A 22,050-nucleotide genomic window follows, 5' to 3' on the forward strand; every position below is an offset into this window, starting at 1 on the left:
AAAAACCAAAAACATTAAACTCATATCTCTTTTTGCAGAGCTTTTCAGAGGTTTCAATATGAAAACACGCATCAGGAAACTCCAAGAATGAGATACAACATGAAGGATTTTTAAAAGTTACTTCACTGTGAAATGCTTGTTTGTGCAGCATTTGGAAGGCACTTATGTTCTGAGGAAAACCCTTTGGGAAATACTGATCTAATCTGACCTCATTTTACCGGTGAGCAACTATGGGCAGGCATTTCTTACCTGTGAGGCCCTCTCAGCTTCCTTTCTCCATCAGTAACACATTTATTGGAATTAACTTGATCAAAATTGGGGGCAACTTTGAAGAGATTTCTTTAGTTCAAAAGCCCTTTTTTCTATGTTTCAAGGACAAATATTCTATATACCTTGAGTTTCCATTGTTAGAAACTACAGAGTAATTCAGCCAAACTTTATATAATATCACCTTTGCTCAAAGATGTTTAAGTACAGTGGTGGTCTATAAAGATATAAACTGTAGTTCTTACTATATAGGACATTAATCGTAATGACAAATACATTGCTGGCAATAATATGAATATCTAACATTTATTGAATGCCTTTCTATTTGTCAGGCACTGTACTAATATTTTCATCCTCCCAGCAATTTATGAGGTTGGGATTATGATAATCCCATTTCACAGTAATGATTCTTAAGTGAAGAGAAGATAAGGAATTATTCCAAGGCACATATAGTTGGAGGAGAGAAAACCTATTGCAAGATTTAGCAGCACGTGGAACATTCCTTATGAATGATACTAAGTGCTATATGAATTCAGGGAAAAGAAAATTTTTGAAAGACTTGATCAGTGGAATTTTCAATTGTGTGGTGGACAATTATGGTTCGTTTGCCAATCTCTCCTCCTTTTGGAGACCAGCAGCCCCTGACTTTGGAGGAATTTTTTCCCCTTTCACTGTGGGGTTCCTGCTATGTGGTTGGGTGCATTGCCTCAAACTGGACCAGTCAGAGTCTCTGGTCTCTGGGGACTAGACAAGGGAAGAGGCTTTCCTTTAGGCTGGTAAAGCTCTAAAGTCCTGTCTGAGATGTACGTGACTTGTCCTCAGCCCTGGGGAAGGAACTGGGCTGTGTCAGGAGAGAATGATGGTGATGTCAAAAGAGAGGCATGCCTTGGGAGTGGAGAGATGGAGTCTCAGAGACCTTCTGGTTATCTGTGAAGCTTGGGGGCCGAGTCGCCAAGTCTCCAAGTCCGAAGATTGTCTTTTCTGGGACTGAGCACTTGACTCTCTTGTTCTCGGAATGATGCTGTGCTTCCCTGCAAAATGAAGTGTTATTAGATAGTGATTAAAAGAATCCCACACTGTAATAGAAGGGTTGACATTCTATTTGGTGCTAAGGCTCCCTCAACCATAAAGTCAGGAACTTTAATTTACAGAGGAATGGACTTTTGGGTGCCCGAGGATAGGGTGGACGCAAAACAACAATAACCACACCCACAAACACAAAAAATCTTTGCTGTCAATAGGATTCAGTTAATGACTTCACACTTTAAAGACATTAATAAAAATGGGAGGGGCCATATAAGAATTTGGACTGAATGTGGGCCATCTCCTCCACTTCCTTTAACCTCACAGAAAGCCTTCTTTCTTATCTGTAAAATGGGAATGATATGAATGCCATTACTACTCATTTTAGATATTTTGAGTCTCTAAAGACTGATGCAAAGCCTTTTGTAAACTGCAAAACAGCACATAAGTGTGAACTGTTATTCACAGTCATTTTACTATGATCAAATACTTTATAATCCTGTAGCAAATTGAGCTTAGTCCCAGGAAGTGGATGATATTTAGAGAAGCAGCAGCAGGAGGAGATTTTAGTGACTTTACTGGGTGCAAAAATGCTTTGGGGGTGAAAAGAGAAACAAAAATAAGAACTGTTTCTTGGAACTTGCCTGGTGGTCCAGCAGTTAAGACACTGTGCTTCCACTGCAGGGGGCACAAATTTGATCCTTGGTCTGGGGAGATGCTGCATGGCCAAAAAGTTAAAAAAAAAAAAAGAATTGTGTCTTCTGTTTTGGGGCTTTATGCTTTTTACCTGTTTTCTCTTCACTCTGATTTTCTACCGGGAATTTCTTGAATTGGGATATTTTGGTGGGCTTTATGGAGAGAAGGCCCCCTTCTTTGAGCCCCCTTCCCACCAGAATGCCAGAATGCCTGTGAAAGGAACAAGCCCAGTTCTTGGTACCCAGTCCTTGTTTAGTTTGGGTTTGTTCATTCATTCATCCCTAATAGGACCTTACAAAGGCTTTACCCTCCTTCCAGTGAAAGCAATGGATCCTGGTGAGAGCTCAGCAGTGTGGACAAGTACAGTGTGCGACAGCCTGTTTTCTAAGCAAGAGCAGGGCTAGGGAGGGTGAGAGGGTGAGAATAAGGAAACGGGGCATCTATGCGTCAGTGTTGCTGCTGTTGCAACCACCACAAAAAAACAAGCAAAAAACTTTTTTTTCCTTCCTGAGAAGTGTGCTGCCTTCAGACAGCCTGGGGAAAAGTGTGGATAGCTGGGTGGGTCCTGCTGGATTGAAGGGCCTGACAGTATGTGATTCCCTGCAACAAATGGTAGTGGTGGGGGTGTGTGTGTACACACACAGACACATTCGAAGCGCCCAGCCTCCAATTTCAGCGCTGGCAGAAGATAACAATTCTCAGCTCGCCTTTCCAGGGTTATTTTTGGCTGGGGCTGTTCTCTGATGGCAAAAGGTTTCAGCCCCCTCCCAACTCCACCCCTGCCCTTGTTCAGAAGAGAAACTGGTGCTTGCGAACCACTCATTCCCTGGGAGGCCGGAAGACAGGACTGCTAGGTGGAGGGGAGGGGGGCTGCGGGTGCAGGAGAGGACCCCCGATCCTGCTCAAACTCTCCCCACCCTGCCGCTGTTTTCTAAAGGAGGGTGTGCGGGAGAGACGCGATCACCCGGGGAAGGCTCAGGTTAGGCCAGCCAGGAGGTGTCCTAGAGTCAGTGAGGGTAGTTGGCACTGGGAAGGGACTTTTGGGACACCCTGAAAGTGAGTCCAGCAGAAAGAAGCAGCTTCGGGCACATCGAGCTCTCCGGCCAGAGAGGAAGTTGGGCGGGAACAAACTTTCTTGGAAGGTAGAGGCCAAACTCTGCCGGGGCAGCTAGGGGCCGCGCGCAGAGGGAGGAGCGGTCTGCACGGCGGGAGGGCGCCGGGTGCGGACCGGCAGCGGAGGGGGCCGCAGCGCGAGGCGGAGCTCGGGCGCACCGCCAGGCTGGTGGGGGCCCCGTCGGGCTGCAGATTCCCTCCGGCTCCAGGAGCCGCGGCAGGACCGGCCAGGAGGCGCCATGGAGGGGAGCCCCATCCCGGTGCTGACGGTGCCCACGGCCCCCTACGAGGACCAGCGGCCGGCCGGAGGCGGGGGGCTGCGGCGGCCCACCGGGCTCTTTGAGGGCCAGCGCAACTACCTGCCCAACTTCATCCAGAGCGTGCTGTCGTCCATCGACCTGCGCGACCGCCAGGGCTGCACCATGGTGGTGGGCAGCGACGGCAGGTACTTCAGTAGGACGGCCACGGAAATCGTGGTGCAGATGGCTGCGGCCAACGGGGTGAGTTACCCGCTGTCCGTGGAGTCCGCCACCCCGTCCTCCAGCCAGCCCCGACCCCCATCCTGCTCCTCAGCTCGGCTGCTCTCCCAGGCCCTTTACCCTTGCCCCACCGCTGTCTCCCCCTCAGCGTCCCCAGCGTACTGGGGGCGCCTGGGCTACATTGTGTTAGCCACTCTGAAAGGCCCTAAGAGTTCCTAGCGTTTCTTTGAGCCCCGCCGGGCATCCCGATGGATGCCACATCGCCCTCACCTCTCCCTGGACTCTGACCATGTTCTGCACCTGCTCGCTGTTCTTTTCAACTTTCTCTTCCTCGGCCCTTTAAAAATATTTGCTCTGATTGCTTTCACTACCCTCCAGCTACCAGTATAGTTCTACCCCCACCACTCGTGTATTCTGTTTGCAGTCTTCCACTCTAAATCTTGGCTCTGCCAAATTTAACAGTAGTGTTGGCTCAGAAACACACACACACACACACACACACACACACACAGTGTTTATCTCTGACATATTTGGCAAGCGTGAAGGTTTTTAATATCATTGGTTTGTGGAGTTATTTCATAATTGATTTGACTAGGAAAGGGATGGGGGCAGGGGTCAACTTGAAATTATACAGACTGGGATCTCAGTTCCCCGGAGGAAAATCTAAATGGTTGGAAATGAGATTTGCCATGCTTTTCTTAAAGCTATTCCCAATGTCTCTCCTAGATGCCCTTTGACAGTTGACAACATTTCAGGCCCCTTCTCCCTTGCAGTTTTCATTCTGTCCCTTTTCCCACGACCTATGTAGTCTCCTTTTGCTATCTGAATTCTCAGACCTTGAGTTTTTTTCTTTTTCCCCTCTTTCTTCCTGTCCTACAATCTGATGCACCTTTTGGCATATCCTCATACCCTGATTTCCTCCTTTCCAAAGCCGGCAGCATCTCAAGGGGAATACCTAACTTCAAGAGTCCCTGAGTTTTCTGTGGGAAACATTGTCTAAATGAGGAATTTCAGCCTTTTTAATACAGTCAGATCCACACCTATAGAACTTTTCTTTAAGGGAAGCCTCTGCAGAGGTTTAAATAAATGAGTATAAATGAATATGAACATTTAAAAAAGTGAAACTAAACAATTACCTGGCATTTGAATTTCTTCCCCCCTCCTTTCCAACTCATTTTTAATTTTCTCATGTCTTGCTTTAAAAAAAACAGCTCTAAGGTTGTTTATTCTTTACATTTATCTACTATAATTCCCACTTCTCAGTGTTTCCGGGATAGGGAAAGAGGATATATATATTTTTAATAACCAAAAAGCAGTTGGGAAAACAGGGCCTGGTTTGGGTGGAAGTGGGGGTGAGGGGACTGAGAGCCCATTGGGTTGTGGAGTTGGGATCTCTAACTCCAGCAGATGCTGCTGCTGAAGATACAAGACTTATATTTCTCTCTGGCTCCTCACTTGGGATTGATGAAAGTTGGCTTGAATCAGACAGTTGGAGAGAGGTTGACAAATAGTCTTTTACTCTTGTCTGACAAAGCTATTCCCATGGAATGATGGAGAATAATGAGCCTTGGAAGATCTGTGGCAGCCTTCATACTCCTTCCTGGGCCAGTTTTCCTAAGGAGAGAAACATAGCCTGTCCAGTATTTATTATGGGTCGGATAGTTTTGAAGCTACAGTTGGTGATTTGCATGGGTAAATTATTATTATGCTGTATTATTTATTGGCACACTTTGCCCTAAGGACGTTTCAGTCTCTTACTTCAGTGCGTCTTCTCTGATAAATACACATTAACTTTAAGAATGGAGTTAATTTTAGGAGATAGCATATGTTAATATATATGCCTAAAACAGTCAAGTTTAATCTAGCAGTTATGAAGGAAAGAACGACAAGCTAAAGTCCACACAGAAGCACCATCTCTTAACTAATCTGAAAGTATTACTTCTAGGATGGATGGGCATGGGGGAAAGGGATGGTTGACTTTATCAAGATTTCAAACAACCAGTTTTTTCCAATCTTTTCCTCGTTTTGTTCACCTTCTTTGGAGCTTTTGATAAAGCAAAGTGGAAAATCAGAAGGCTGACTTCAGGAGAAAGGTTGTTTAAAGGGACCACTGTAAGCAAAATTGGTCTTGCGTGATTGCAAATTGGTGGGGATACACTTACCTCCTGACTTGACTTGCTGACTATACTCAGGAATAGGGAACTTATGATTCCAAATACTTTGGCCATTTTTTATTTCCCATTGGATATTCATAAACTACCTAGAAAAATAGTAGAATGTAGAATTTATTCTCTTTGAACTGACTTGAATCTGACCAGGTGGGCTGCATTCTCTCTGTCTGGAAAATCTTGATTTTAATAGAAAAAGTTAATTTTACAAAGCACATTTTCTATAAAAAATGATACTTGCTCTTTGATTATATAGTTACTGGATGAAAACAGAAGTTTTCAGAATTTCTAAAATGATAAATGCACTTCTTGTTGTTCAGCTGCTAAGTCATATGTGGCTCTTTGCAACCCCATGAACTGCGGCATGCCAGGCTCCCCTGTCCCTCACTGTCTCCCGGAATTTGCTCAAATTCATGTTCATTGAGTCAGTGATGCCATCCAGCCATCTCATCCTCTGCCATTCCCTTCTCCTTTTGCCTTCAATCTTTCGAAGGTAAAACTACACTGTTAACGTTTTAATATCTCATAGAGTTTGAAATATATTGGACAAATACCTGTACAATTTGAGATTTAAGGAATTTTTGTAATAAAGCTATTAAAATTTATAAGCTTTCAGCAAAGTGGAGAGAATAGATTATGACATCCACATACTCCTGTCCTGGATTGTTCACGTTTTTCTATATTTGATTCATCTTTTTGAGGGGCTAAAGTATATTTAAAAAAATGAAATTTTACCCACAAGTTCTTCAGTATGAATCTCTAAAAAAGAAGAACATTTTAGTTGATAGTTATAATATCGTTAGGGCTTCCCTTGTGGCTCACCTGGTAAAGAATCCCACTGCAATGCGGGAGACCTGGCTTCGATCCCTGGGTTGGGAAGATCCCCCGGAGAAGGGAAAGGCTTCCCACTCCAGTATTCTGGCCTGGAGAATGCCATGGACTGTATAGTCCATGGGATTGCAAAGAGTCAGACATGACTGAGCGACTTTCACTTAACTACAATATCATTAACATCCCAAACAATATTAAAAAATATTTCTACATATTAGTTATGACCCAGTCTACCTTCAGATTTCCTCAGTTATTCTGAAACGTCTTTTATACCTGATTTGTTCAAACTTGTTTCTTATAATCAAGGAACACACATTACAATTGTCTTCAGTTCAGTTCAGTTCAGTCGCTCAGTCGTGTCCGACTCTTTGCCATCCCATGAATTGCAGCACGCCAGGCCTCCCTGTCCATCACCAACTCCCGGAGTTCACTCAGATTCACGTCTATCGAGTCAGTGATGCCATCCAGCCATCTCATCCTCTGTCGTCCCCTTCTCCTCCTGCCCCCAGTCCCTCCCAGCATCAAAGTCTTTTCCAATGAGTCAACATAAAGTACCTCCCTCTTTATTTTCTTTTTGTTAATGAAATTGACTTGAAGAGACTAGGTCGGTTGTCTTTCTATAAAATGCCTCCTCCACTTCCTTTCTGGAATTTTATGATTAATTCTTTATGGTGTCATTTACCTTTTCATTCCTTTTCCTCTGTGTATTTGTATGTGTGAGAACTAGAAATCAGTCTAGAGGCTTAATTAGATTCAGGTTTAATATTTTTCTTTTTGCAAGATTATTTCATGGCAGTGGTGTGTATTCAGTTGCATAATACAAGGAAACATAATCTCTGGTTGCTTCATCATTCGTGATTCTGAGATGATTATAGAGATATGGTGGTATGGTCCATTATTTTCCCCTTTGGGACTAGCAGTAGCCTATGGGGTTAATTCATACCATGTGAATATTCAGTTCCTTATCAACTTTTACCCGATTGTTTTAGCATTCATTAATTTTACTGACTTGAACTTTGATGAGTTTCAAATTCTCTAATTCCATCTGTATGTTTTAGCTGACATTTTTTTATAAACTGGGTATTTTTCTCACTAGTGGGCTCTTTGATTATCCTGTAATATAGTTCCTTATGAAAGACAGAATGTGTGTTTATTTTCCTCTCTTTTTTTAATTACCAGTTTTCAGAGTAAGAGTTCGTTGAAATAGCCACCTCCATTGGTATGAACTTTGGTTTTTTGTTGTTTTTTTGAATATAATGGGGCTTCCCTGGTGGCTCAGTGGTAAAGTATGTTCCTTCCAATGTAGAAGATGCTGGTTAGATCGCTGGGTCAGGAAGATCCTCTGAAGAAGGAAATAGCAACCCATTCCAGTATTCTTAACTGGTAAATCCCATGGACAGAAGAGCCTGGTGGGCTACAGTACATGGTTTGCAATAGAGTCAGATATGACTTAGTGACTAAGCAGTAACATAAATAGATTGTTGGATTTTTATATAATTAATTTGAATAGGTTAATGAAAAATGTAAAGAAACTACCTTTTTACAGTAGTTTTTATGGGGCTATGTGAATTTATCTGAAAAATCTCCAGAAGTATTTAAATCCCCCTTCAAACTTGGTTTGTAATGAGTTTATTTTTATCCTATTTCTATTTCCAACTGCTTTAGATACTCCTCAGGGGTTTAGATCCTCTATGTATCAACTTATTCTAATGTCTTAAAGAGTTGAAAAGCTAAATGGATCATAATATTAGGCTATAAGAATGCCTTTACCCTTCCCTGGGTAGATCCATCAATGGCTAAGACCACCTGTCTGTCTTTCTCCTCTGTGTTACATTCTTATTTTTTAGTCCTAAACTGTCTTTAATATTGAACAGATGACAGCACTGTGCCTGCCCTAAGATGTTTCTGACTTTTTGAAGTCTTCTTTCTCTAAGATGATATTGTATATCAGCACTGTCTAATAGAACTTACTGTGAGAATGGGCATGTTCTGAAATCTGCACTGTCTTAGCCAACTAGGACACTTCACTGTTGAATACTTGAAATGTAGCTGATGCTGCTAAAGAACCAAATTTTACATTTAATTTACTTAATTAAGATTTCAACTTAGCCACAAGTGGCTAGTAGCTACTGTACTAGACAGCACAGTTCTGTAACTTAGCATTTTAAATGTATGTGTGTGTTTCACGGAGCCAGATTGTTACAGCAACTATTGATTAAATGAAATAAAAGTAGATCACCAAGTCCTGTGCTGTGCTGTGCTGTGCTTACTCGCTCAGTCGTGTCTGACTCTTTGCCATCCTGTGGATAGTAGCCCACCAGGCTCCTCTGACCATGGGGAGTCTCCAGGCAGGAATACTGGAGTGGGTTGCCATGCCCTCCTCCAGGGGATCTTCCCAACCCAGGAATATTACCCGGGTCTCCTGCATGGCAAGCGGATTCTTTACCAGCTGAGCTACTAGGGAAGCCCCATCAAATACTACCGATACAGAATTGGCAAACCCAAACCTGATTTCTTCATATGATAACCACACTCTCTTTTGACTTTAGCCCAGGAGGCATGAGGTATGGTAGAGAAAACACTGAATCAGCAGCTGGAAGGCTTGCCTCATTTTCTAGCTCTGCCAAACAAGTTGCAGTCCAAAGCTTGAGCCTCTTGACATACCTAGGAACCATTTGTTTTCTCATCTATAAACTGTGTATGACTGCATTTCTGAATTATCCCGGGAATCAAATGCAGCACTGCTTATCAAAACATTTTGTAACATCCACAAAACTAAGAAATGCAGGGGAGTATTATTATAGTCAACTGAATACATCTCACGTAACAATTTGACTCTATGTAGGAACTGAAACAATGTAGAGCTCTGTTACAAGATTTAGCCAAGAGAAAATCCATTTTTTGGCTAGCCATGCACTGTCCTGGCCACATGATGATCAGCATTAATGATTGTAATATTGGCCTGCAGTGCAGCTTACAGAATTAAAGAGCTTCTCAATGTCTTGTGAAATCTTTTAGAGGTAGAAAATAAAGTGAATATGAGGAATGCTGGGTCAGCAAGGGACTTGGGTGTGCTCTCTGGATAGATGCCATCACAGATTGTATTTGATTCCAGTAGATCCTGAAGCGGTATTTGCTGCAGTGAATAAGAATATATGAACCTTGGCCAATTATGAGAACTGTCTGAGGAACAAATTTTGGTTTGGTGCCAAAGACAAGGAACATTCATCTGGAAGAGAAGCAGATTGGGATGTGGTGGTGGGTGGCAGGTAAGGAGGAAAGAAGCAAGAAGCAAGAGAGGGAAACATGTGCTTCAACATGAAGGCTTCCATCCTGAAATGGATCTGGAAATCTGGCCATGGCCGGCTCCAGGTCCTGTCTCTAGAAGGGAAAAGAACTGGACAGTGATTGCTCTGTATTTTCTGCTCGTGTCAACTCCTGAATAGGTGAATGGAATGGTCTACTATGGCTCAGACATTAGGAAGGACTGGTGTGTAGTACATTAGAAAAGCCTAAAGGACCAGAACTTTATCTTGCTTCCCTTCCCAAATCTTCCTCCCGGAATTGTGGAAATAGGAAATCTATTATATAAGCAATAGCAAGTTTTAGGGAGCCCTTGGTTCCACCCATCTCCCTGTTTGGGTCAGTTCATTCTTTACTCTTGTAGCCTTAAGTCCTCATTTACTTTTTTATGAGGAAGTAAAAGGAGTAGGAGAGGTTTTGAGAACAGCTGGGCCCTCCCAGTTGCTGGGGTAGGTTATTTTAAGCTTTGTTTAATGTGTCCAGAGACCCAGATGGCATTTTTAACTAAGCTGCTTTATTAAATCTTGTGATAAAACATAATGATGTTTGTTGAAAAGACAGATACATATCAGCAGCATTATGCTTGAAACTTGCCCTAAAATTTTTCTGTAAAACATCTGTTCCCTTTGTGAACTCTGGAAGTTTGTTAGTTTCTGTACAGCCTTGAGGAATAGAAGTTGGAACCTATTTTGGGGGAATCTAAGCAGAGGTATTGACTTTAGCAACCTTAACCTTCATCTTTTGGGCCTTGGCCACTCTTCCATTAGACAACAGTGACATGAACGAACACTGTAATAAGATTTGAATATGATTATTTGAGAATAATAGGCAGCAAAAAAAAAAAAAGCAAACAACAAAAAAGATCTATATTGCCCAGGGATTTTTAAATTGAAGGTAGAAAGCTAGTACTGCAATGTCCTTTGTTAGTGTACAGCCTTGACAGCTAATTGCAAATACTCAAGATTTGGCCAGTATGCCTTTACTGTTTATATTTGCATAGCTAAAGGGAAAGTTTTGGGTTCTTTCATCTGACTTGACTCACATTAGTTATGAATAAGAGGATATCTAGGATATACACAAGACTTGTTAAAGCCCACATTTTCTGAGTCTTTAAATATCTTTAATCTCCTACATTGTTAGTGACATCAAATTTTGGAGTAATGCCTGTATTTTTTAGGAATATTCAGTCTCCAAAGATGGTTTTTTCTTGGCATAAGGTCACAATTTTCTTTCCTTTTCCAAGTCTCTACTAATAGGTATTTTGTACAAATAGAACAATTATTGCCTTTCAGTTGTTTTCCTCTAGTGAGAATCTGGTTTGCTAACTAGGGCTCTCTGGCTTTGTATTTAAGACATTTACAATGAAAAAGAGAAAGGAATTTGAAATCATAGGACCAGAGTTTATCCTGCTTGACAAAAGACCCCACAGAATGTTGGGAGGAGAGTTTTACAGCAAATGGCTAGTATCATAACATGAAATGCTTTCTGAAATTAATAAAAATTCAAACAACTTATAAGAAATATTGTCAACAACTACAAATGTAGGAAAAGATGATCAGTGTCATTAGTAACCAAAGAAATAGAAATAAAAACAATCCATTAATTTGAAAAAAACATAGAAAATACTCAGAGCTGGCATAGATGTTTGAAAATGGTTATGTTTGTTCAGTCTTGGTAGAAGTTGAATTGCTACAACTTCTTCATCAGGCGGTTGGGCAGTATGTATCTAAATTAACAGAATACTTGTCCAATTATCTAGGAATCCCTTAATTTAAGAATCCATCCTGTAAATTTTCTAATACAAATGTGGAAACATTTATGTACAAGAATATTCACTGCAGCATTTTGCTAAGGAAAACTTGAAAACAGTTTATATGTTTAGCAGTAGAGAGCAGGTACATAATTTATGACACAACCATACCAGGAATGCATTAGTATCCATAAATAAAGGAAGTGGGTCTATATGAGACATTAGAAAGACGTGGATTATAGTTTGTTAAAGTGAAATAAAGCAATTAGTAGAGGATCAAGTGTGGCATGGTATAGCATGATCCTACTTATGTGTATATAATTAGGTATATAAAGTAGGGTTGGAGGAACATACTGCCAACAGTTAACAGTGAGTATATCTAGGGCATGGAGGTGTGTGTGGTGGGGGGAGAGGAATCCTTTCCCTTTCTACTTCACATATGTCTCTTTATTAAGTAATTACACACATATGTATGCATTGCTTTCATAGTTAAACACATCCCTAAAAAACAGTGAAGAAAGGAGATGCTCTGAATTAGAATTATGGTACTACTATTTGCAACATGTATGACTGTGGGGAAGTTGCCTCGGTTTCTGGGGTTTGTTTCCTCATTTATAAAACTAGGGAATGTCATAATACTTGCTCCCACATCTTCCAGGGGTTTTGGGAGGATTGAATGAGGTAATGGATTATTATCAATTATCAATTATTTATTGATTCATATGACTCAATTAAAACCAAACTATTCCTCCAGTTAAAATAAAAGGACACGTGCATATGTGCTTTTTATGCTGAGTAGCCTTACTGATTGGAGAAGGCAATGGCAACCCACTCCAGTGTTCTTGCCTGGAGAATCCCAGGGACAGGAGAGCCTGGTGGGCTGCTGTCTATGGGGTTGCACAGAGTTGGACACAACTGTAGCAGCAGCAGCCTTACTGATAGAAGGTGCCTGTTGATCACAGTTCCATAGGCAAGGCTTTTGGCATTTCTGCAGGCTGCTGGCTAAGGCTTGGGAGGCAACTGCTCAAGTCATGATCCTCTCCCCGCTCACACACACACACACACACACACACACACACACACACACAAACACACATGCACATGCATCCTGTCACGGTACTTGAGGTGGCAGCAGCTGCTCTGGCATAGACTGTAACTCAACATACAAGCCTTTTTTTGCATGATCTGTGCATTATTTCCTGTTATGAATCAGCTGAGTCAATGCCACGCTTTTCAATCTAAAATCTTTCTGAGGCTTAGACTGTGCTAAGAGCAGACCCACCCCCTCTATCCCTGCTTCACTGAGGCCAGACCTTAATCTGTTCATTTCATGAGGATTTTAAAGCCTAATGGACTGGACCATGTGAGAGATTACTGAGAGGAACGGACTGAGCAGAGGCTAAGAAACTCCATGCTCATCTGCTGAGTCGTCTGAAAACGCACAGCTGCAAGCTCTAGTGATGCTTTAAAGTATTTTGTCAGGATGTTTGTCAGGGTGCCTGTTCCTGCAGTCCTGCTGAATGTTTAGTTAGGAGGCATAATCTTTTTTTGGACAGGATCTCCCAAATGTAAAGTGACAGATGCTAATGTGGAATATAATACAGAAGACCCAGCTTTGCTGTCATAAATAACAGTAAATTGTTTAATCTTGCTGAGTTGTAAATCTATGATTGCCAGAGGTCTTTAGTTCATTGGAAAATAGTAGAACGGATGGAGTCATTTAGCAAATGGACAGTAATTACTTCCCAACCAGATATTGGTCTGATGGAATTTATTTAAAGATCCACATATTTGTATTTTAATTGACTGTGACAACTATTCATAGCTATAAGGAGAGACTAGAGCATAGCTATAAAGAGAGACTGAGGTTTTTCTGGGAAAAAATATATACATATACTGGAATATGTGTAGAATAATACACTATTTATAAAAATGCCAAAAATACCGAGTTTTGGGTGAGTATTATATATATGAAACAAATATGTATGTGTATATATATATGCACACACACACACACACACATATATATATTTCTGTCTACCTATAAAGGTTCCAAATGGAAAGTATTCTTCAGCATTTATATAGTTTATCAAGTAGCTTATATGTGTGTATATGTGCCTGGGACACTCTATCCCCAAAGATACATCTTCTTCCCTGGGTATATTCATGGAGAGTGTGGAGCAGAGTCCCAGATGTCAGAAATATCTGAAGACAGCACAGAGTTGAAGGAAGTGACTAAATGTTCCCGAATGCCCTATGTTTCTGTGGTAATAAATAGAATTTGTGCTAGAGCTGGATGGACTGCTAGTAAGAAACATAAGTAATATAAATCTTGCTATTCTAGTCAAGAACTAATCTTGCATGGACAGCTTTCTACTGTGAGCTCAGCAACATAGGTAGGTTAGCAGCCTGGAATGGGACATACAAGTGGATGGTGCAAGTCAGAGGCATAGATGGGTCAATGAAAGAAGAAGATCTGGGCCAAGACAAGGATACAGACATGGTCCTTTCACTCCTCATCATGGACTTCAGCAGTTTTTCAGTGAGGAGTTTTGGTGGTTAAAGAAGAAAGAAGACATTTCACTTGTGCAGATTGTAGACGTGTTATGGGGGCTTCCTTGGTGGCTCAGACATTAAAGAATCTGCCTACAGTACAGGAGACCTGGGTTTAATCCCTGGGTCAGGAAGATCCCCTGGAGAAGGAAATGGCTACCCACTTCAGTATTCTTGCATGGAGAATCCCATTGACACAAATGTTTTCCTATTTAATTAGTGGCAAGCTACTTGCAGTTTAATTTATTCCATAGTGTGAGTTACTCCTCAAACATTTTTTCAGTTCAGTTCAGTTCATTTCAGTTGCTCAGTTGTGTCCGACTCTGCGACACCATGAATCACAGCACGCCAGGCCTCCCTGTCCATCACCAACTCCCGGAGTTCACCCAAACTCATGTCCATTGAGTCGGTGGGATGCCATCCATCCATCTCATCCTCTGTTGTCCCCTTCTCCTCCTGCCCCCAATCCCTCCCAGCATCAGGATCTTTTCCAATGAGTCAACTCTTCACATGAGGTGGCCAAAGTATTGGAGTTTCAGCTTCAGCATCAGTCCTTCCAATGAACACCCAGGACTGATTTTTAGGATGGACTGGTTGGATGTCCTTGCAGTCCAAGGAACTCTGAAGAGTCTTCTCCAAGACCACAGTTCAAAAGCATCAATTCTTCAGTGCTCAGCCTTCTTCACAGTCCAACTCTCACATCCATACATGACCACTGGAAAAACCATAGCCTTGACTAGACGGACCTTAGTCGGCAAAGTAATGTCTCTGCTTTTGAATATGCTATCTAGGTTGGTCATAACTTTTCTTCCAAGGAGTAAGCGTCTTTTAATTTCATGGCTGCAGTCACCATCTGCAGTGATTCTGGAGGCGAAAAAAATAAAGTCTGACACTGTTTCTTCACTGTTTCCCCATCTATTTCCCATGAAGTGATGGGACCAGATGCCATGATCTTAGTTTTCTGAATGTTGAGCTTTAAGCCAACTTTTTCACTGTCCACTTTCACTTTCATCAAGAGGCTTTTTAGTTCCTCTTCACTTTCTGCCATAAGGGTGGTGTCATCTGCATATCTGAGGTTATTGACATTTCTCCCGGCAATCTTGATTTCAGCTTATGCTTCTTCCAGCCCAGCGTTTCTCATGATGTACTCTGCATATCAGTTAAATAAGCAGGGTGACAATATACAGCCTTAACATACTCCTTTTCCTATTTACATATAAAAACTTAGCTAAAAGAGCACATTTACATTGGTCAGTAAACCATGGTACCTTTAAATAATGGAAAACTATACAATGCTAAAATAATGTTGTGGAAAAATATTCAGTGACAGAGAGAGATAGGCTCCATGGAAGGAGTAGATTAAGTGAAAAATGTTGGCTCCATTTTTCCCTTTTGTAAAATTATATAACTATGTAAATGAAAGAGAGAAGGGGATACACAAAGACACATGGACAAAAGGTATACACTGAAATGTTTACTGTAATCACTTTTAGATTTACAGATGATTTTTATTTTCTTCTTATGAATAATTCCTCAATATCTTATATTCCACATATATATTTGTCATATATGTATAAATGTCACATATAAAATATATAAATGTCATTTAGGGCTTCCCTTATGGCTCAGCTGGCAAAGAATATGCCTACAATGTGAGAGACCTGAGTTCAGTCCCTGGGTTGGGAAGATTCCCTGGAGAAGGGAATGGCTACCCACTCCCATATTCTGGCCTAGAGAATTTGATGAACTGTATAGCCCGTGGAGTAGCAAAAAGTTAGACATGACTGAGTGACTTTCACTTCACTTCACTTCTTCAAATGTCATATATATATGTGTGTCTGTATGTGTGTATATATATATATATATATTTGTGATTTTAAAATGACTGCAGGTTAGTAAAACATCAAATGTGTTCAATTACTGTGAATTAGAAATTCATAATTAAGAACTAAGAAATGATACCAGCAAGGAAGACGAAGGAAATACATCAAGGATTTTTTGGGTGCCAGACACTGAAGCCACAGAGTTTGGCTTTGTTGCTATCTTTCACCCTACAGCTTTTAGATAACAAAACTGAAATACAGAGATTTCAGAATCTTTTCTAAAGTCATATAGTCGGTAGGTGGCAAATCTGTTTTTATATCATTTCCCATTGAATACCAAAATCTCAGTTTATCTCAGGACGCTCAACTCTGCCTTCTTGACCTGGATAGATCCAATAGTTCTTATCCAGGTATCCAATTGGCTTGATCACTTTGAAAAGCGGCAGTAGATAGGCCCTTTTTGATTTCAGTGAGCCATGTCCTCTATCTTAAGGTAGAGTTCAGTATCTTCCAAGCACCTAATTACCAGTAGGAACATAAGCTTCAGTTTCATTGCCCCCATTTTGTACTTAAGGAAAGCTTGATATCTGCTCAGGGAGACCTTGAGAATTGGTGGACTAATTGAGGATCAGAACTTGGGCCAAACTTGCAGATACCTGTGACTTTTCTACACCTGTTGAGAGGTTGGGAATTGAATGTGAAACCCATCTTGGTTTGGATCTAATGAGAGCTCATCTCTCCTTCTGGCCCCTAGGTGTGTGTCAAGACTTCCAGGGCAACAGGCAGCTGAGGATGAGCTCCATTGCTCCCATCTGGTCTCCCTGTAGCAAAGTGTATAACTGCACAATTATCCATGTGCAAATGGAGAAGTCCCTTGATGTTTGGATAACCACATCCATGTCTTGAGTTTGTTATTTCTCAAAATTCCACTTCACCATCTCCTACTTAATCATGTGCAGCACTGGTCAGGGGCTGGCACTCATCTCTGACACCTGGGACAAGAGCCTGAAGCCCTGCCATCCATGGCAGTTTGACTCTGGGTTTCCTTCATGGCTTTTGTTTTTTGTTTAACCAAGAAGATGAGAAACAGGCATCTTTGTGTTTATGACTTTCCATGCACTTCGTAGGTGGATGTGGTGGTGGCTGTGTGGTCCTGAACAGCACTCTCTGTGAACCATCAAGAAAGTTTCTGTTTAGTGTGCTCTTTAACTCTCTCTGATTCACTTTGAGAATTACAGGGATGTGACATAGTAAACAGAGGATACTGAAGAATGTCATGCTTACTTTTTCTTTTCTCTCTCTGGGACTCTTTTTTTTCTATGACTCATTTAAAGTTAAAAGGAAATCATAAAGGGAAAGTCTTATTTATGGGAGTTTACACATGAAAACAATCCTGCTTTCATTAGTGTTATGTTGCTGGGGAATAATCATTTGGAATCAAAATTCTGCATCTACTCTGAGATTTTAGCCCCAGGGTTTAAATTATATATTGTTGCTCTCTAGGCCTTTAATCTGAGTTAATTAGAAACTGAACTCGTACTAAATCTAATTTAGAAGAGTAGTTGTTAGTATTCTGAAAAGAAGGAGCCATCAGAAATAAAATCAGTTAAATAATTCATTGTATATAGCATGTGGTGTAAAGTATGGACATGCTGGGAGAAAGCTTCATATAATAAAATTTTCTCTTTCTCAGGACACTGGTCTTTGGTATGTGGAGGGGCATATTGATTCCTGAGGTACTTGCTGTGTCCATTCATGGGTGGAGTAAACAGTGATGCAGTTGAGGTGAGGTTTAAGAGTTGATGGAAGACATTGGCATCTAGAAGAATAGACTCAGAGGGATTATAAGTAACTGCATCATGGGATATGATGGATGATAATTGTACAAGGCTGCTGCCTACACCCTCTCTTTCCCAAGCTTTTAGAAGATGGGGTGACAACACGTTCGTGCTGGCTCTATGCATCTGTGTGTCTGGGGAAGTGTGTACCCCACATGTGTGTTTGCAGGCGCCTGTGTGACAGTGTTCTCATGGCTACCCGTGGATCTTGGGACATGTGTCTGTGTGCCTTTATGTGCATGTGCAAGTGACAGTGACTCGGGTCTACTTTGCCCCCTTTCCTAGTGGAACTGAAAGATGTGTTTCTCAGGGGCAGTAAGGCCCACCCAGGTTGGTGCAGGGCTGGGTGGGATTTCTCTTCTTCCAGCCAAACACAGACATCATCATATACAGTTCAGAGAATCCTCAGTTTACAAGAAACTCTGAAATGTGTTTGATTTCTGAAGAAAAGGCCTCCAAAATTCTTACTAAGATTTAATAATACATTAAGTGAGGCCTAGAATATCACTTTAACAATAGGATTTTGCAAATTGAAAGACAAGCCAACCATGTTATTGAAATGCCCCTTCACTTACAGGAACTTGTTAAACGTGTTAAAAAAAGAATTAATGAAAAATGTATCCTGTTAAGTGTCAAGGCTATTCTCAAAATAAAATAAAGCAATATCACTTAACAGGAAAACAAATTCTAGTTGAAGTATATAATTGTTAAGATAGTTGTTATGGCTGTTTTTTGAGATAGATTTCATCCCTTAAAGAATTCAATTCTTGTACAAAGATTTTAGTAAATAAACTTGTTCAGCATGGGAACATGAAATCATCACGTGGAGCATTGAAGAAGAATGGAATAAAATTGATAACAAAACAAAGAAAAGACAGATCATATGGTGTGGGCATGCCTGTTCCTCCAGTGCCTCTTTGGGAGGGTCAGTGAGGGGACAGCAGAGTGACACAGCTCAGACCTCCTCAGGCTGAGACTGGATTTCACATGTGAGTAAAAGTCAGCTGTTACCTACTTCAGTGCTGTAAACAAAACCAAAGCCAGTATTGGAAGTAGACCATCTTTTCCTTGCAAGGTAGCAGTCTGCAACACTGGCAGAGGATAGTACTTCTAAGACTTTCAGAAAGGGAAGTGGTAGTTTAAAGGATTATCAGCGGCTGCACTTTGCTGGAGCAGCCGTGAAGAGATACCCCATGTCCAGGGTAAGAGAAACCCAAGAAAGACGGTAAGTGTTGCGAGAGGGCATAAAAGGGCAGACAACTGAAACCATAATCACAGAAAACTAGTCAATCTAATCACATGGACCACAGCCTGGTCTAACTCACTGAAACTAAGCCATGCCCTGTGGGGCCACCCAAGATGGGCGGGTCATGGTGGAGAGGTCTGACAAAATGTGGTCCACTGGAGAAGGGAATGGCAAACCACTTCAGTATTCTTGCCTTGAGAACCCCATGAACAGTATGAAAAGGCAAAATGATAGGATACTGAAAGAGGAACTCCACAGGTCGTGAATGAACTCTGGGAGTTGGTGATGGACAGGGAGGCCTGGTGTGCTGCAATTCATGGGGTCGCAAAGAGTCGGACACGACTGAGCGACTGAACTGAACTGAAGGTCTAAAATTAAATTTTAAATGGGGAGGGGAGACAATTTGGGTAAGGCAATAGCATGATTTGTGTCATGTTGAAGCTCATAAAGGGTTTATATAATCCCATCTTAAGTAACTTTTCATGACTCTGAACCTTCTTGACTTTGCAGATGAAGACCCCGAGCCTCAGAGAAATTACATGATTTGCCTTAGATCAGGGGTGGAGCCAAGACTTAAATCTAGATCTTTTAACTTTTTGGGTGCTTTTTCCTTATACAACAGGGCTTCCAAAGGTTATATTTCTTTAACCAGTTATTAGATTTTGAAAGCCATAGCTTTTCTGATGACATTTGCTTTGGTTCCAAATTGGGAAAGGAGTACATCAAGGCTGTATATTGTCACCTTGCTTATTTAACTTATATGCAGAGTACATCATGCAAAATGCTGGACTGAATGAAGCACAAGCTGGAATCAAGGAGAAATATCAATAACCTCAGATATGAAAATGACACACCCTTATGGCAGAAAGCAAAGAGGAACTAAAGAGCCTCTGATGAAAGTGAAAGAGGAGAGTGAAAAAGCTGGCTTAAAACTTAACATTCAAAAAATTAAGATCACGGCATCCAATTCTGTCACCTCGTGGCAAGTAGATGGGGACATGATGGAAACCGTGGCAGACTATTTTCTTGGGCTCCAGAATCACTGCAGATAGTGACTGCAGCCATGAAATTAAAAGATGCTTGCTCCTTGGAAGAAAAGCTATGACAAACCTAGACAGCATATTAAAAAGCAGAGACAGTACCTTGCCCACAAAGATCCATCTAGTCAAAGCTACGGTTTTTCCATAGTCATGTATGGATGTGAAAGTTGGACTATAAAGAAAGCTGAGTGCCGAAGAATTGATGCTTTTGAACTGTGGTTTTGGAGAAGACTTGAGAGTCCCTTGGACTGCAAGGAGATCCAATCAGTCAATCCTAAAGGAAATCAGTCCTGAATATTTATTGGAAGGACTGATGCGGAAGCTGAAACTCCAATACTTTGGCCACCTGATGAGAAGAACTGACTCCTTTGAAAAGACCCTGATGGTGGAAAAGATTGAAGGCAGGAGGAGAAGAGGATGACAGAAGATGATATTGTTGGATGGCATCACCAACGCAGTGGACATGAGTTTGAGCAAGCTCCAGGAGCTGGTGATGGACAGGGAAGCCTGGTGTACTGCAGTCCATGTGGTCGCAAAGAGTTGGACATGACTGAATGACTGAACTGAACTGAACTGAACTGAACTGAATTGGGAGAGGGAGAATTCACAGAAGAGGAGAACACAGACACACAGAGAAGGTGATATGAACACAGGTGGAGACTGGACTGAGGGTTGGTCTCTGCTGGGGGCAGATGGAGTCCTCAGTGGTAGATGCAGCCATGTTGGCCTCAGTGTGTAGAGGTCCATGTGGTGAGCCCACGCTTGACCTCTGTCCCTGCCATCATTGGCCACTGTGTTCACGAGCCCACTGGACAATGACAGGAGTGGCTGGGGAAAGAGGCTGACTGGTACTGACGGAGCAGGTCATCTGAGCCCCTTGATCATTTAGATCCTCTTCTGCTGAGGTCCCCTTTTGGTGAGCACTCCTGTGGTACACAAATATCCCCATGGTTTTCCTTTTCTTATCTTAGAAGCCTCATCACTCGTTCTCCTCCTTCTCCTCCAGCACTTGTTGCTTTTTAGAATTCTCTCAACTAGAGTTATCTACAGTGTCCAGCATTACTGCATTTTGGGGGGCATATTGGTGGGTTAATGAGTAGATCGACACAGGTAAAATTTCCAGTGATAACTAAAATGTTTACGTTGAAATTTTATTCAAGTGTATTTTTTCACTTTTAAACAGATTACATGTTATCTTTAAAAAATTCAAATTTAATAAGATAAAGATATGTTTATAATCTTTCCTATTTAACAAACTATACATTTTTATTTCTGTGCATATTTATTTCTTATTTTTCTAAGTGCTAGCCCCAAAGTGTACATAATTGTACATTTTTGTAATCGCTTAAAAGTTATTTAGATTTCTGCATTTTTGACAAAGCATTAAATTATTGTCTATGTTCCTTCTCTACTGCTTAAGAAAATGTAAGTTGTTACAGCAAATAAACTTGAAATTTAGGGAACTTTTATTGCCTTAAAACAATAGAAACTTTTATCTCACTCACATAATAGTCCAATGTGGAGGTTGCTGGGCAAAGACTCTTGTCCATCCAATGAGGAGATAGGGACTCAGATACTGTCCATCTTCTAGTGCTGGCATCTCCTAGAGCTTCATGGTCATCTGTGTTGAGCTTTTGAAAGGGGAAATAAACAGTGAGGAGAAAGGTATATTAACGTCTCTTAATGTGTTAGCCAGAACAAACGTCTCTAGCCAGAACAAACACGCATTACTTCTGTTCTTTTTCACACTAGTTTTTCCCTCATTTTGAGAATTGGTCACATGGCCACACGTAGCTACAAGGGTGGGTCTGGAGAATGTAGCCCCTGGCTGGGCATCTGTTGCCCAGCAACAGCTCTGCCCTGTGGAAGAGGAGCATAACTCTGTGGATTGTTCATCCAGTCTGCCCAACTGGTCAGTCT

General features: G+C 41.4%; 1 protein-coding gene across 1 annotated transcript in view; it reads left to right on the forward strand.

Annotated features, from left to right (window-relative positions):
• The first annotated feature begins 3,277 nt into the window (after positions 1-3,277).
• Positions 3,278-22,050, forward strand: part of PGM5 (phosphoglucomutase 5) — a 206,493-nt gene continuing 187,720 nt past the window's right edge. Inside the window, exon 1 of the mRNA XM_040248878.1 lies at positions 3,278-3,599. Within this exon, the coding sequence (XP_040104812.1) occupies positions 3,339-3,599 (261 nt within the window). The 5' untranslated portion in view covers positions 3,278-3,338. The remainder of the gene's footprint in view (positions 3,600-22,050) is intronic.

This window comes from Oryx dammah, unplaced genomic scaffold (assembly GCF_014754425.2).
Source record: "Oryx dammah isolate SB20612 unplaced genomic scaffold, SCBI_Odam_1.1 HiC_scaffold_1, whole genome shotgun sequence".
Classification (NCBI taxonomy): Eukaryota; Metazoa; Chordata; class Mammalia; order Artiodactyla; family Bovidae; genus Oryx; species Oryx dammah.